The sequence below is a fragment of the Petromyzon marinus genome, chromosome 24 (assembly GCF_048934315.1).
Source record: "Petromyzon marinus isolate PM22_M1 ecotype Great Lakes invasive population chromosome 24, UKy_Petmar_22M1.pri1.0, whole genome shotgun sequence".
Lineage (NCBI taxonomy): Eukaryota > Metazoa > Chordata > Hyperoartia > Petromyzontiformes > Petromyzontidae > Petromyzon > Petromyzon marinus.
The window spans coordinates 13,251,650-13,269,529 of record NC_133690.1 but is presented as its reverse complement, the minus strand read 5'-3'; the positions used below and the strand labels follow the sequence as shown (position 1 = coordinate 13,269,529).

General features: G+C 43.4%; 1 protein-coding gene across 3 annotated transcripts in view; it reads left to right on the top strand.

The window, feature by feature from the left end:
- ANO4 (anoctamin 4) overlaps nt 1–17,880 on the top strand; it is a 164,666-nt gene that overhangs the window by 26,240 nt on the left and 120,546 nt on the right. For all 3 annotated transcript variants that reach the window (XM_032959970.2, XM_032959969.2, XM_032959971.2), the window contains exon 2: nt 6,640–6,870. In XM_032959970.2, the coding sequence (XP_032815861.1) occupies nt 6,640–6,870 (231 nt within the window). The remainder of the gene's footprint in view (nt 1–6,639; nt 6,871–17,880) is intronic.

The following is a 17,880-nucleotide window of genomic DNA, read 5'->3' as shown; positions in this document are numbered from 1 at the left end:
AAAGCAGTGATGTTCCCCCCGCACCCCCCAAGTGAGACTTTTTAGATCATTTCCACGTGATAAGCCACTTTGTTGATTCATCATTTGTAGCCAGTTCGCTTTCGAAAATGAAGCGAATAGCTCAGTGAGATTTACCTGGTAAATAAAAAAAATAGCTTCGTTATGTTTGTATATGTTTCAGTGGTTTGTTTACCTTTCCTATACTTTGCACTTGAATCGTGTGTTTGTATTGTTTGTTGTTTTAACATTCTGAGCTGCCCTTACTGGACATCTGTGAATAAAGAGATTTATAGCTCATCGGATTCCTCCAATATAAATACATAATCCGATCCTGATTCTTTCATAAATACTGCAACCCCTACCGTTATGCTTTAACCCAAAAGCTTGAGTGAATTTATTTTTAATCTCAAAGCATCCATGGAAATGTCATATTGAGGTTAATCTTGGAAAAGTTTTTTTTTAGATAAGCCTATCACCGTGTTAGATTAGGATGGCTCAAATAAACCATTATTATATCTGGAGATAATACTTCTCAATGGCACAGATTAAGAAATATGCATATCTGGCTGTGGAAACTCTCCAATATCCTAATTGGAGAGCTCTAATACCCAACATAATGTAACTACCAAATGCATAGTGAAACCAACTCAAACGTCTGAAATATAGCACGAAAATATGAACATTGTTCCTGAAAAAAATATTCACTGTGATTAAAGTTTTTTGCTGGTCCTTTTTTTTTGCTATAGACTTTCTAAATTGCAAAGATTAAACATTGTGGTTTTAGTCCACACCTGTTGCACGAATGCATTATTATTTTTGTTTACATCTAACAAACCGCATCCAGAGTGCCTAATACAGTCAGTTGTTGCTTTAAGGAATTTACATAAAAATTGTAAATTAGATTAACTTTGTTTGAATCCAAGGGTTGATGGTCTCTTGTAAACAACAGTGGTTTCTGTGCCTGTGTATTAAATACACCGCAGATAATCAACTGCAGTTACGTAATTCATGCTTCAGAGAAAAATTAATATTTGATGTTAATTACTTTTGCTTAATTAAACGTCTTCAATTAAGATTAAATGCCTCATTGTTTAAAATGTACACTCCTGAATAAATATGTGTAAAAAAAATGGCAACCAAGATTCGATTCCCTGAAAAGTTAAGATTTAATTATGATTTTAATAAATAGCTCCAAATTGTGTTTCTTCATTAGCAACCTTGAATTACCCAAACGTTGTTCCATCGGGTCTAATTGTGCATAAAATAGCCGTCCAGAGGGGTGTAATGATCTTATAAATGTTACATTACTGCCTCAATAACTGTTGCCAGTGAATGAGTTACTTTTAACTGTGCCAATGGAATGAGAAAGTTAAAGGTGCAGCCCTGAAATTGCTCACTTACGCCAATGCTGGTTGGGGCCTCCACGAGATGCAGCTTTAGAGAACCCCTCTGGAGGGTTTCGTAGCCTACTCGTCCACGCTGTTCAGACGTACGTACATATGTTCAATTTCTGTCGCATCCTACGTAGTCAACCATACCAATCGGAGGTGTGGTGAAACTTTGTACTCGAATGGTAAATATTGTGGGTTTATGGGTTTACTCTCCAATACACCGATGTGCTGAACTAGTAACGAATTGGCATGTTTTGTCTACGTGTCAGGTGGTGGCAGGTTTAAACGACATTTATATTTACGTTATTTAACCTAAAAAAAACCCCTCTATTATTGATAATGTTGGTCGCGAAAGCCTACGTGTCCAACTGAAGGGGTGGGAGTACCCACACTTGACCTCACCACATGCGACCGGCCGATCAAATAATCACGGTGTACCCAATTTTACACCGATGCTTGAACAAAAGTGGAGGGCATTTAAGAAAATGTTGCCCCCAGTGTTTTCAGCTGCCGCCACCGGCAGGGGCGAATCGAACCCGCGACCTGTGGGTCACGTCGAGTCGAGTGGTCTGCTCACCCTTACGCCACTGTGGTGGCAGCGTCGTCTAAAAATAATTATTATAACTCCACGTACATTTACAAGAACTGACGCAGTTGAAGATATGAAGCACAACAACGAGAGTGACTACCTCTTTTCTGAGAACACAGGAACATAACAACACGCGTAACGCCAGACTTCCCTTGCGCTTATTTTTCTTGTAGCTGTTAATCTGACAATCTGAAACGTTGACACGGACCCTGGAAAAGCAACATCCTGCTAATGCAGCAACCCCAACGCAGTGCTAACTCTGTGGCTTGGTCCAACGGCTTATTTTTATTATCATGGGCAATTGCTGAGGAATATTAAACAGCGGTGCATTAATTCATCTCGGCAATTCTCTCACATGTTTCTCACGCAAGATTAGTGACACCGGGAACACCCTTGGTTTTGAGTGCTTTGTGTAAATTGGCTTCGTTCCATGCTCTAACGACAGGGGATCGGAAAAGGCTTGCCCAGAAATGGCTCGCCCAGAAATGGCTCGCCCAGAAATCCTTGCAAAGTGTTTTTTTGTGGGATATCCTAAATTCCCATTTGACAACATTCCCAGGCATTCAGCCCTGTTTCATCACGATCGAGAAGCATATTTGAACCTCAAACGATCGAACCGGAGAATGATATTTACTTAGAGGCATTAACTTTGCAATTCTCTATCAAGCAGCCCCGTATATTTGCAACTTTAAATGGCTATGAATGCTTTTGGATCAACGCTGGAGCTGGCAGAGTTTAGCTTTACAATGCTCTTCTATTCATCTGTAAAGAGTGCGACTTCTGAACCGAAGCGACATTTCAGAACAAAAGCACATATATACCACGGCAAAATTAAATGTTGGCTAATCCATGGCTGTTTAGCAGCCTGTGCCAAGAATGGGGAAGCTGCCATTGGGTCTCATCACAGATAAATTCATGACATCTTTGTGAACTATGGCAATATTGATTTAAAGCTTTCGTGACTGCAGAGATTCATATTCTTGGTTCTTTCGGTAAAGTCACCACGTAGAAGGGAAACGATAAAATAATAAAAATATAAAACAATAAAATTCTCACGACGTTTCGACTGCAACACAAGCAATCATCATCAGGTGTGAAACCCACAGCAAGAAAATTTGAAAAAAATTGAAAAAAGTTGCATCTCCCCCCTCCTCAATTTATTATTTTATTCTCATTCTACGTGACTTTACCGAAAGAACCAAAGAAGACAGATGGACTCGTCCATCAAAAAAAATTCAAATTTTCTTGCTGTGGTTTTCACACCCGATGATGATTGCTTGTGTTGCAGTCGAAACGTCGTGAGAATTTTATTGTTTTATATTTTTATTATTTTATTGTTTCCCTTCTACGTGACTTTACCGAAAGAACCAAGAATATGGCAATATTGGCGGAAGGACACTGTACATATGACGTATTGTCTTTAAAATCCATGCGCGTTTGTTGGTATGTGCGTTTGGGATGGTTCCCTGATTTTCCTGAAAGTGTTTCATGTCCCAGAGGCTTTTAACTGCTGGCCGCATATTGTCTGCCCAGTCTGCTATCGTATTACACCCTCGCACTGCTGGAGACGTTGAATAGGCAGGTGCATTACTTCGTTTGAATTGTTCTGAAGGGTAGTCAATACTTTCTGGAAGATGGAGTCGAGTATAATTATCACGTAAAAAATAAGGCAGCGGTGTTATTTAGCAAACTGCCCTTGGTATTCAAGGGCATTTTAATTTAAGGAAATATGAGGTCTAAACAATATCATTGGTCGGCTTAAATAGCGCTAGACTTAAATAACAATATAGTTTAGAACTACATATTTTTGGTTGTTTAATGCCTATAGAATAAAGTGCCAACATTAACTTTAGTGGAGTGTGTGTGTTGGTGTATATACATCGTATGCTGTGTAGTATAATGCCTGTATATCTATAAATTAAACGGCCCAATTACGAATAATTGTTTTGTAAAATGTATTAAATGGGTGTCAACATTTTAAATAATGAATCAACTTGGTACAAATGGGTAGAGCGGTGGAAGTGTTGAGTAAGGTTCGAGAGCAAACACAGAGCAAATTGTCCAAAGCTACACTGAGGGAGAAGAAATTTACAGAATGGTGATGATTCGAGACTAAAGATTGACGACAAAAATACAAATAACCGATTTAAACGACTCGGAAATGAATGTGAATAGAAATCGGAGTACAGGTCGATGTTACAAATTCGCTCTGATGATAACCAAAGTCAATCCACATCTTGGCGTGAATTTTTTAAAAAAAACCCTCAAAATTAAGAGCGGTGGCTTTTGTGTGTGCACTCAGCCCCAGCAGCTACAGTCAATACATCGTGAATGGATGTTTGTGGCAGAAAAGGAAACCAACTGTCAATTGTGTCTAACTGCGCCTAATTGTGCCTGACCCGCTACTGATTATCATTAAACAACCAAGAGCAAAGTGCCTGTGGTGAGCTGGGGCATGCGCACCGCACAAACAGCGCTCTGATTTTTTTTTTCCCCGTGGTTGCTCAAGTATAACGTGTTACTATGCGCGCGGTGAATGTTTATTGCCTGCGTTTGTAGCCAGTGCTGTAGGTGCGGAATGGGAATAGGATTGACTGTAAGAAATCTGAAGCACATCTGGTCCGCGCGCTCAGTTGCAAACGCCCACACAACGTAATTCTGCTGTTGCTGCTGCTGCCGCTGTGGTTCCAGCTGCACAGGCTCCAGAAGAGTGCTCAAACACCTTTGAGAACGAAATCTGACCACGGTGTTGTATATCACTGCATGGCAGCGGCTGTCGGTTTATCACATTTGCTGCCGTTTTTAAAATGTTGTCGTTGCCCAAAGACAATAGCGCCACAATGCACTTCTTCAGGAAATGCTGATGCGTTTTGTCGGTGTGTGCATTTTCGTTGTTGTTGTTGTTGTTGTAAAGTTCTACAGCCCGAACTTTGGTTGTGTTTTTATAGGTTCTCGTCATTTACAGACTTGACCAGAAACTTTTCTTCAATTTTGAAACACGACAATTTCGGTGGCCCACGGTCAGCTCCCTCTCACTCCTGCGGAGGGCTTCTTAGCTCTCACGCCTCGCCTGTCGCCCCCACTGATGCCCTCTTCTTCACCCCATGTGTGCAGATACGACTGACTCTATTGTATGCAGGGTGTGTAGCCATATGTGCCTACAGACACTACACTACTGAATATTGTATGTAGGGTGTGTAGCCATATATGCCTACCGATACTACTGACACTATTGTATGTATGGTGTGTAGCAATATATGCCATATATGTTATCAACCAGTTGGATCAACTTTTTACCCCCACATTGAGGGGGGGGGGGGGGGGGCTGAGGTCCACTTTCCATAACTATTTGATTAAAGCCTTCTGAAAGGCTCTTATAATTCAGTTGACGGACAAATGGAACGCCGGGCTTTCATAATAGGTGATTGTGTGGGGAACAAGCACTCAACAAGCACATGCAAGCCAACAGAGGGCATTGTTAGATTAGCATAATTCATCAATGTCCACTGTGAACGTTTTTTTTTAATTTCCCATTAGTTGGGTGAATTTGGTTCTGGTTACAGAGATATTGTTTTATTGGCGAAGACGATGGTGGCATCAAACAAAATGCGTTGAATGTGATGTTTTTTTGTGTTGTTTAGAGAATGGCACAAATAATGATTTCCCAGATAATGTATTTTTTATCACTGCCATTCTTATCACAATAACTATTGTAATAATGCAGTATGAAGCTCGCGTGTGTTTACAATATGCTATACAATGCACACTATGGTTTAAAAGACTGATGATGACATCCGGTGGGTAGATTGGGTGAGGGGAAAAGAGAACCCAGATAATTAATTTAAATTAAATTAAGTAAAGGTTATAAAAAGGGGTAAAGGTGCAGCCCTGCAATTGCTTAATCACGCCACTGCTAGAAAAATCGTCGCCACCAGGCGGAGCTCTACAGAACCCTTTTAGGATGCATTTTGGCCGAATCTTAAATGTTCGCCAGAATCCTGGGACGGGGGGGGGTACCCAAACTTTACCCCACCACACGTCACCTACCGATTGACTGTAGTGCACCCATTTAAACCGCTGTTATACAGATGTGGGGGAGGGGGAAATCTTAAGAGACTTGTCTATTGTATCAACTGTGCATCGTTTCAACCGCCTCTGTATTGCTAAACCATTGTGGTAACCATAACGCTAAGGCAGGACCAAAATATTTAAAAAACTTAAAATGTATAGGGCATCGTTCCGTTTGAAGATACGTTAACTACCTTGCCTGGTATGCAGGAGGTCGTGGGTTCGATCCAGACCCTGATGCCTGTATATTTGAGTTTGAATGTTCTCCCCGTGGTCACGTGGATTTTCCTCCGGATACTCCGGTTTTTCCCTCCACATTTAGTAACATTCCATTAGAGCATTTTGCTGCTATAAATTTCCACATGATAAGCCACTTCGTTGAGCTATCACTTGTGGCCAAGTCGCGTCTGAAAACAAAGCTATAGAGTTCATTGGGCCTTACCTGGTAAAGAATAAAGAGTAGTAGTACAAAGTGCAATTATGGTTGCGTTATCATTGTTATTGGAATATGTTGCAGGCAAGACCCTTTGCAGTGCACGCATCAAATGTCGTCTCAATCTCATCTTGTTGTTTCGCCCCCCTCCCCTCCAGATCCCATAGACAACGACGAGGACCTGGCGTTTGGGAGTTTGTCGTACGACGACCTTCCGCCGCCTCCGTCGCCCCTGACGGAACCGTGGCCGAACTTTTCCACCATGCAGTGCTACCCACTGCCGCCCGAGGCGGTGGCAAGGGAGCCGCCGCTGAGCAAATCCCGCTCGGCGGGCGTGCAAGTGCCTTCCTTCTGCAGCTCCTACGACTCTTACAGCCAGGAGAGCGACGGTGAGGCCGCAACTCACGAACAAAAAGGCAAAGATCTCCCCCGTGCAGTAGTTCTTAATCGTGATTTGCTGCTGATTTGGGCGCCCATTGCGCCAGGGCGTCTCGGAGCGCTTTACACTCGATAAGCGACTCACATCTCTCATCTTAAACATTTAAAGGGCAACCTCCCCCTGCCCCCACCTTAAATGAGAGACTGCCTGACAAGACCAGGTGTTGTATGTTTGGGCTGTGTGGTGGCCAGGATATATTTATCGACGCAGCAATAGGTTATTGAATCTATCTGTAAAAAAAGTTTGACTGTGTTGCGTTGTCATCCACATATCCGTGGGTTACCCCCGGGTGATCCAATTGATCTTTCCCTATGAATACACTCATTTAATGGAATTGGCTAAACATCCCAATGTAGCATAACCCACTCCTGAAGTGGTATCCTCATAGATGGCGATGAGTTCCTGTATAAAGAAAATGAGAAATGCCATATTTTCCAGATTACATGATGCCCTTTCACCCCTGTGTTGTAAATCAGAAGTTGGTGGTTCTAATAATCCGATCGAGGTGCATGTGTGTGTGTGTGAGAGAGAGAGACTATAGTTTTGTGTAACACACTTTTGGAGGTGCATTTTACTTTACAGAGAGTTTTATAATCCAGAAAATACGGTATTAACTTTGCGGAAAGTCATAGAGGGTGGCAAAGGTTTAGCTTCGTGCAATATCCATATATTCACTGCAATCCTAATGAAAAATTGTCACTTATAATATATATTTTAAAAGGTGTTACTTTTGCATTCGTAAAAGGTGACGGCGATTTTGCTCAGCGCAGTGCCCATGTATTCACTTGCGCTCTTCATGACACATTGGCACCCAATAATCCATATAATAAGGTATTACTGTTATAATTGTAAAATGTGGAAATTAGTTTGCTGTGTGCAGTGCCCATGTGGTACATTACCCCGTGGCTACGCAAAGGCTGCAATTTGGGGAACTGAGAGACAGGTGGCATTTGAGTGTTTTACATTTCAGGATTAAATGCACATTCCAAAGCCAGCTGCCACAGGTGTGTAGATTTAGCGTGCCTTGCCGGTGGCGAGCGTTCTTAAATTGAATTTCATATCATGTTCAATTCCAGAGAGCTGGTGCGGAAAGCCCTGCACAGCTATTGTGCAGCCACATATGTTGTTTCCAAATCCTCAGGAAACAGTCCTTGGCTCAGAGTATAAAATAACATTAAATCCTTTCAGGCATATTTGTGTGCAAAGTCATAAAACCAAAATTTAAATTGTAGTGTGTAGTGTTTTTTGTTTTATATATATATTTTTATCGAGGCAATGTCGAGGGCCCGTCACATCACGTTGTGACGCACATACACACACACCGTTAACATACACACACACACACACCGTCAACACACACACACACACCGTCAACATACACACACGGTCAACATACACACACACTGTCAACACACACACACCGTCAACACACACACACACAGTCAACATACACACACACCGTCAACACACACACCGTCAACATACACACACCGTCAACACACACACACACACCGTCAACATACACACACCGTCAACACACACACACACCGTCAACACACACACACCGTCAACATACACACACACCGTCAACATACACACACCGTCAACACACACACACACCGTCAACACACACACACACCGTCAACACACACACACCGTCAACACACACACACACCGTCAACACACACACACACCGTCAACACACACACACCGTCAACACACACACACACACACAGTCAACACACACACACCGTCAAAACACACACACCGTCAACACACACACACACCGTCAACACACACACAGTCAACACACACACACAGTCAACACACACACACACCGTCAACACACACACACACAGTCAACACACACACACAGTCAACATACACATACATACACCGTCAACACACACACACTGTCAACACACACACACCGTCAACACACACACACCGTCAACACACACACACACCGTCAACACACACACCGTCAACACACACACAGTCAACATAAGCCAAACCGAGGATGAAGAGCAGGGGATAGAAAGATAGGGGAACGAGCTCGCTGCCCCAATGTTAGATATTTATTTTTGTATTAAATACATAAATTTTATGGAAATATTTCTGCACAGATCTTATCAGTACGGGATATGAGAGAAGGCTTTTGCAGAAGTTGCCATTCTGTGCCGTGTAATGCATGCTACTGTGTTAAGCTGGAATGCCGCTTGATGAAAACCAAGTGGAGGCATTACTTCACCCCGTGGACGTCTTCCACTCTAAGCCCCTTGGCCTTTAGAATCGTTTGCATTACTGATACCCCCTGACAGTCATCCGTCCACTTCTCTCCCTGTCCGTCGCCATGTCAATCGACTGAGACGGCTTTAACCCCATCTAACGTCTGATGAATGGCATCCGCTGAGATCGGGGTCTTCCTCCTCCTCCCCCTCTTTTGAGTTTATTCAAAATAACCATGGGCACTGCACACCAGTAACTAACTGATTCTGTTTATTCACCGCACGGTTGGCTACATACGGCGCGAAAGACGTTCAACACATATATACACACACACGTAAATTAAAATCTGATAATTTTACTTTTCATATTAAACAAATGTATACATATATTTTGAACGTTGATGGGTTTGTTTGAGAATCAATGTCAACTAATGATTAACTACTGCGCTTACGAATCATCATCATCATTATCCATGGCCAATCCACTCGTGTGGATGAAGGCAGTCTCAAAGCCACCACCACCACCACCACCGTCTCTCGCAATCCTGTGGCGGTGCAACAACGAACCGAGAGCGCTTGCACACACGAGCTGAGGTCATCACCCCATGTCTTGGTCGGTGTACGACCTCTCTGGCTGCCGCTCCGTCATCGCTGCTGTCCATCGGCGACCATTCCTTCTGGAGACGTTTCCTGCCTGAGCCACCCACCACCCACCCACCCTTCCACTTATTGCATCACCCGACGCTAGCAGCGGCCTCAATGAATCACGTTACTCAATTTTCATATACTGGGCCGAGTGCTTCATTTATTAGCGCGGATTTTAAATTATTTATTCAGAACTAATGCAGTGCTCTGTGGAACCACAATGATGCATGTATATGATGCATGGATGATGCGTATGTGTGCAATATGGTAATGTAGGTGGATTGTGCGTTAATTTTCCACATCATTCAACTGAAATATTAATTAATCAGAAAGTATTCCATGAGAGGACAGGATTTAATATATTACTTTTTGTGTGTGAATTTTTTTTTAATGCAGGGGTTTAACTGAGGGTAAATTAAAAGTTTGGTACGTCACGTTGATCAACGGTGAAGTTGCCGTGTGGAAGTTAGCACAGCGCACTTTAAAACCCGTCTGCCCGAGTTTGATTTCCAACAAGCGATGTCGGGAAGTATGGTTAAACAACTACCATAGCGGACAATAATAATACTTTAATTTTATATGGAGTCATTCATGCCAACAGCACCCCACAAACGCTGTACGTTAATTATATATAAGGACCAAATCCCATATACGAGGTTGGCTATGCACGGCGCTAAAGAAGCCCAACACACACACGTACATACCAAGCAAATCTAAACCCTACTTGCCAAGCAAACATCTAAAATGAATAAACAAATTAATAAATGAAATGGTATGGGGAAGCATTCGAAAAAGATTGTCCAATTTTATTTGTAATTGTTATTAATGGTAATCAATACTCAGGGCACATTCTGTGTCGTACTGTATGGGGTTTTTCCTTGACCTAGGACTCGTGGAAAGAAACATCGTGACGGAGTTTCTGTCTCCCATGGCAATGAGTCACCTCCGTTGGTAATGAGTGCATTGCACTTTAATTGCGCTCATTAGTGCGGCTGCACAGGGGCAGTGACGCGTGATCCCCTTCCTCATCACGGCCACTTGAACTGGGTTGCGGTAAAACGAACGTGTCCATCATAATGCTACAACGGTGCTCATATCACAACAAAATGAATTCATTCGAGGCGCTGTTATATGTCTGGTAGCACATTGGCGCAAAACTCCTCCGTTCCATCGCAGCTTGGAACACACGTGCATGGCCCCAGTGAATAATGCTTCGTAGTTGTTTTTTTTTCTTGGGATTTTCATGGGTTGAGCATGCTAATCAGGGGCAGAGGGGCGGCGCGTTAATTAGCACACCGCGTTATAAAACCTCTGACCGGAGATTGATGCTCCGATCGTGTCCTGGCATCACTCGTTTGATATCCGTAGCGATCCCTCCGCTCGCCCGGCTCCCACGACCTCCCCCCCCCCCCACCCCCCCGACATCCAGCAATCCACACTAACCATTACGGTGAAGTATGGTCATGCAAACCCCACTCGACCGACATGGCATGAGGAGGCCTTTCTTCAGCAGATTATTGACAAAGAATGTAAATTCTTACTATTGCCAACTTAGTCTACGCTATTGACCAATGCCTTTACTCATTTTGATCAGGATACCTATTTTTAAATACTTTCAAAAATATGTTTTATTATTATTAGATACAACAACAAATCTACAGTATTTTCACTCAGGTATGTCCTTACACAGTTTTGCATTTTACCTTGTATTTTCCTTAGTCTTCTTTGTTTAAACAAAAATAAAATAATTGCTTTCCTAAATATGTAGTTTATTAAAATTCAGCCTTCATTGGTGAATTTTGACGACGTCGGCTGAGGAGATGGAGCAATGTTAATGAGTAAATGTGCTAGGTGCTTCGGTGGATTGGTACATCGCCGGGTTGTGAGAGGTGCCAATGGCTTGAGGAGATCCTCATCCAGCAGGAGATAGAACACGGCTGACGACTACGACACGTTTCCCCCCACGTTAAACATTTTGATTCAAAACTTGCAACGAATACATCAACGGTCTCATTAAAAAAAAAACATATTTTCCTTATAGACAAATTCACAGTTTTACATTTGATCAACCTTGTTTATTTTAAGAACACTTTATACGTATAAAATTCGGAACCATTAAACACATATCCAACGTTTCCTCAATTTCCTTTCCATTAATGCCGGGTGACTTTGACGCGTATTAAATTATGCATTACGGAAACGCGCCTCGTGATGACATTGAAGGAAAACCGCCGAAAAATATCCAGCCGGAAGCAGGCGCCCTGGCATGTTGTTCATCTTGCATGTAGAAATTCATTGCAATGATGACAAAATATGTGGTCTCTCAGGTAATGTTGTTGAAATGTTGAAAGCTATTTTTTTTATCTATTCAATTTGGTGAGCGTACAGCTGTAATTGCATGCAATGTATATGATTTTTTTTACAGCATGTCCTGACAGATGGGGGATAATATTTTTTTGTCATGGTTATCAGTCCAAAATGATCAAATATGCCAGGTGCTTCATGGCAATGGTCCATATCAACAGGGGCCAATGGCAAACAGCTGGAGGGTATCCCCACTGCTCGCCCGCTGATGATAATGAGCCCGGAAACCCACACTGACATTCTCATGAGCCCCTTCTGCTTATGGCCTAGCTGTCCAACAGCCAACATAGCCCATAAATAATCAGTCGCAATACCGTTGGCGTATCAGCTTCCACTTCTCGCTTCACGGTACGCTACAGATTTCTGCCACAAAAACCTTCGGGGCGATTGATGATCCAGCACTTAACGATTCACTCCAATCTTTCCCTCAACAGCAGTCGGTCGCCCCCTCAGAATTCTTTCATGGCTACTACCATGATTATCGTGCAGATAAACTTTACTCGTTGATTCCTCCTACTGCCGTGTTGAGGACTCGGTCAACGAGACTGACCGTTTCGTCTCATCCACACTGCGTTCAACCACCACCACCACCATTCACCTACCCATCACCACCCACCACCACCACCACCCACCACCACCCACAACCACTCCTCCCTCGCCTTTGGAATCCCTTAACATTATATCTTTTCCCCAAGTTGTCACAAACCTTGCTCAATTCAAGAAACGTATTAACCCTCATATTAAATCTTAAATGTTTCCGGCCGCTTGCGGCGTCGGGCACTGTTCCCCCCTGCACTGGACAAACGTATTAAATATTATACACTGAGAGATATCGATGACGTACAGTTGGTATTTGTTTCATGACTATAATGCGGGGATATCGCAAGGCGCTGTTATTCACAGACGACTATAGTCCGCCAGTAGGCGGTTATGTTGCTTAGTGTTCCATAAAAGTGTTTTTTTGGGTGAGATAGCAAGAATATAAATGTGTCGTTATTCATGCGATCCAACCCCCACCTCCCCCCAAAAAAACGTCTATTATGGATAATACTGTCGTGAAAGTCCACGTGTTAAGTTGCTTCGTGCTGTCACGCAATTCGACCAACTTGTTGGTCATTTGTAAAATTGTGCAAATTTTAGTTTGAGTTGTAATCACGTCACTGGATCTGAACGTCCACTGCGACGCAGACGGCGTGTGTTCACGGTGAATATATCCGCAGCATTAATCTGCAACGAGCAGCAAATGTGCTACCCCCCCCCGCCCGCCCCCCTCCACATTGAGCCCTTGGACACGATTGGGAAGGAGGTGAAGCCCCTCGGCTGAGCCGAAGGCTTGGCGACGGAGCTACGTAATTGCTGTGATTGAGGGCAAAGGGTGACCTTAATCTGGGCCTGGCAGTTACCATAGCTAGAATAATGTGCTAATAATGCTTAATAAGGCTGAGAGGCTGTGGAAGTGTAATGGCTTGTTATGAATGTAATTAGGCATGTTTAAATGTTAAACACTTCATACATACTAAATTCTGCTCCGTTTAACCATTTCACTTTAGCCAATTTTTTTTTAACTTTTGATAATATGGGCTTCACAATAAAAAGGCGTAGTTGTCGAAATAGATATGTGTATATGAATCAAATGGAAATATCTGCAGCTCGAGACCAAAAAAGAGTGCATAAAAGCAATTTGTTGGAAGGAATTTTCATCCTTGCTATCCTGGGAATCGGAGGTGATGGCATCTCTATAAATGATTCATTATAGGAGAGAAGATGAGTGAGCTTTTGGAACGGCACAAAGCAATTGGGGTCCCACATCGATACTGTCCTCATAAGACTCTCATCTATGTCACTTGATTAAAAAAAACCCACTCCATGGCACAACGCCAGTCAATTAGAGATGGGACAGCTTGTTTATGATGAATGCCTCATAGTGCACGCGTGCGCCTGTTAACAGCTCGGACGTTAAGCTCCCAGAGCAATTTGCCTTTTTAAACATACGCGCAATTGAATGTGTTTTTGCTATACGTGGCTAGAAATAATTTTACCATGGATCAATGATGAGTGGGAGGTTCTGATTATTATGTATGACGGCCGCTAAAATAATATATGGCCCGTATCTCTTTGAGTGCCAATGTCTTGAAAAATTGCACTTATAATCCGATGCCTCCTAAGCAACTGAGGTCTGTACTTATAATTGTGTAAACAGGAGAGAATTAGCTGTGGTTTTTTTACATTAAGTGTTCCCTGGTTTTATGGTTGAACTTAATTATTTAAGTGATTAACAGCACTCTAAAACCACAACAATCCAATATTATTATTATTATTTCCCAGCTCAATATTATGATATTTGAGTGCAGACAAACACAAACGGAATGTTAAAGTGCTCTAATCTCTAAGTCAGCTCTGTGGATTTACAAAAGTGAACTCAGCAAGCATTACTTCTTGGCTGCACATTTTAGTCATGCATGTTTGATTTTTTTATTTAAGTTTGTTCAACCCGATTGTAACAAAGCTTTCTCCGTTCATTATCCAAACCCTATGAGGCCTTGTCAGTCAATTAACATGCGTTAAACAAATTAAACCCAATGAATTGGCAAGGTGTTTTTCAATCATCTGTGCATCATCGTTTATTGCTATTATTGATGCTTTCCGGTTGTCATTACACACAAAGTACTCGCCACAAATGAACCACAATACCTCGCTGATCTCGTCAAGGAGCATGAACCATCATCACGCAACTCCGGTCATCCTCGCAGCAGCGGCGGCTTTTGGCTAACCAATGAAAAAAAGACGATCACTGCATCACGCACTTCCGATATTACGAAGGCACTGGAGCTGTGAACTTTTAAATCTAGGTGGAAAATTAATTTCTTCAGAAGTTATTTTTGTGTTTAGCTGGTTGTCCTCCCCCCCGCACCTCCGATGAGCACGGTTGGCTATATACGGTGCGAAAGAAGTTCAACATAATTCTAGATTTGAAGTTTTCGTGACTGCAAGGATCCGTACTCTTTGGCTCTTTCGGTAAAGTCACGTAGACATACATCCGTGTGTTAATGCTGTCACTGGTGGTGACAAGAAGGAGCTTCCTCCGTGGGAGTTAACATCTTGACTTCTGGAGGAGGAATAAGGAAGGCAGGAAAGGACACATTGCCTTATTTCCATGGCATCTCTGGTTGATAGACCAAGGCTGAATCACACACACACATATATATCGCCAGAATATGGTTAGGTTATACATGTAAATATGCTCTTTGAACAGATTGTGTTCAGCACTTCAAACTGAATTTAATTTAAGGAAGAAGAATGACATAAGCTGATTAGATATGGGCTACAGCCAAAACGATCCTGGGAAGGAAGGTGGGCGTGAGTGGGACGTGACCCAAGAGGGCCACCGTTGTAGGCAGTACAAAGATGATTCTCCCAGGGAGAATGGATGTATAGGTGGGGAAGAGGGGAAGTGAAAGGAAACGGATCAGTTGGTGGGACAATGCGAGCAGTTGAATGAATGTGAGTAGTCGGTGGGTGGATGTGAAAGGTTGTACAGGACTGCCATTGAGAGATCCTTGAAGACCACGACAGATTGAAAGCGTTTGTCATGGACGTCAACCCTAAGTTATGAGGATGACAGTTTTTTAGAGGCGTAAATAGATGGATAGATACGATTGAACTAACCAGTGTGCTCTGAAATAACTTTTGGAGAAAACATTATTTTGGTGAATGCACATATATGCTCAAAGTGTAATGTTCCAAAGCATGCATATGATACCAAGCACATTCCTATTCGCTGTCTTCTTTATACAATGTCCTGGTACATGTGAAAGTGGCTCAAACTCACGTCATTCAGTAATTATTTATGTTACAAAGAAAAGGAAAGCTTATTCATCGTCATAAACAACGTTCAAGCTATGATCATGAACGATGGTTGTAAGAATTTCCCGGCATGAACCCTCCAAACTATTCGTCCTGAAGCAGCTCATGTTCACCGTTTTCTCACGGCAGAAACATCTGTAGATTAGGAACAAGACCCATACTACAACGTGCCAATTGGGGTGTGGTGGCGGTGTTCTGAGGAGAGGCTTGTGGAGCCCCAATGTGGTTTCAGGAAAGGGCGGTCCTGCACAGATGCCATATTTTCCATCCGTCTGCTACAGCAGAGGTGTAGGGAATCCAACAGGACCTATATTTCTGCTTCATTCACCTGGTCAAGGCTTATGATACCATCATTAGGCCTGGGCTTTGTTTTGTTCTTCATGCTTTGGAAGTTCCTGACTCTTTGCTCACAATCATGAATTACCTTCATGATGGTGGGCAGGCCCGGGTAAAACTACGTGGCCGGGAGTCGGAGCAATTGCCTCTTCACCTCTGGCTCCCACATAATTTTTACATCTATTTCGACCACGTAGTTCGTTCGTGAAGCCTTCGATGGCTGTACCGAAGGAATTTCCATCTGGTACAGATACAATGGGTAGCTAATCGATGCCCTGCTGCGGTCAAGGGATGGCTCCCTTTTGATGAACCATGTTATGTATGCTGATGATCTGGTGATTGCTGCTCACTCAGAGTAGGAGTTGGAGGCGCTGTTGCTGAACCTGGAGTATGCCACCTAGAGGTGGAGTCTTACCAGCAGCTCCACCAAAAGTAAGCACCTGCCTGGGCATTTTGTGCCATCAGCCACTCCACCTCCACAACTCGCAATTGGTGATGGGGCAGTTCTGGAGAGAGTGGAGAGTTTTCTATACCTGAGCAGCGTACTCATGACCTGCTCCGGTTTGACAGCAGAGGATTATGTGAGGAGCTCGCAAATCCTTGAAGATCTCGACAAAGACCCATCAGCGAGCACCTCCGGCAGGCAAGGCTGCGTTGGCTGGGTCATGTTCCCCGCATGCCCAGCCACCGCATGCCGAAACAGCTTTTGTTCAGCCGGATAGAGGGAGCTCAACGGGCACAGCACGTACTAGAGAAGAGATGGAGCGATGTGGTACAAGAGGATGTGGAGCTGAGTGGACTTGCCGATGACTAGTATCAGCGGTGTCAAGATCGGCCTCTGTGGAGGAGGCTTGTGAAGGACGCTACTGGGCAGTTGGAAGCAGTCGCCCTCCAACAACAACGGAGGGCAGAGGAGCGACGCTCACAACAACGAGCAGAGTGCAGGGTGGTTAAAACACAGCAAGTTTTCACAGTAGGGGAACAGATGGTGCATCGGCCAGTCATCTCAGTCAGTCGACCCATGGCACCTGGGTCTGCCCCGTGTGCTCCTGCCAGCGGGCGTTCGACACTCCACGTGGCCTTAACGTGCACGGAGCCTGGCACAAGTGCCGTCGTGATGTCACTGCCACCTAGTGACGAAAGGCGGTTGTTGTTGTCCTGAGAAATGACGGCATGTTTCGCCATCGTCGTACACCGGCACATTTCAACTGCTCATCATAGAACAATTGTATAGTCGGACGTGTTACGTTTAACTTCTTTCGCACCGTACGTGAGCCAAACAGTGCTAATCGAGAGGTGTGCGAAGCCCACCGTGCTGATTCAATTCTAGAATTGGATCAGCACGGTTGTCAGAGTGGGTGCCCGGATGCTGTAAGGCAAAATCAAAGCGAACAGCACATGTTGGCCACTTGAAAACATAACGACAGGGGGCAAGGACAATTGCAGACGTGAGCATTTTAACGCAATACAATTAGTCACTGGCTATGCGAACATAATTATTAAATACAAATTAACTGGCTCGC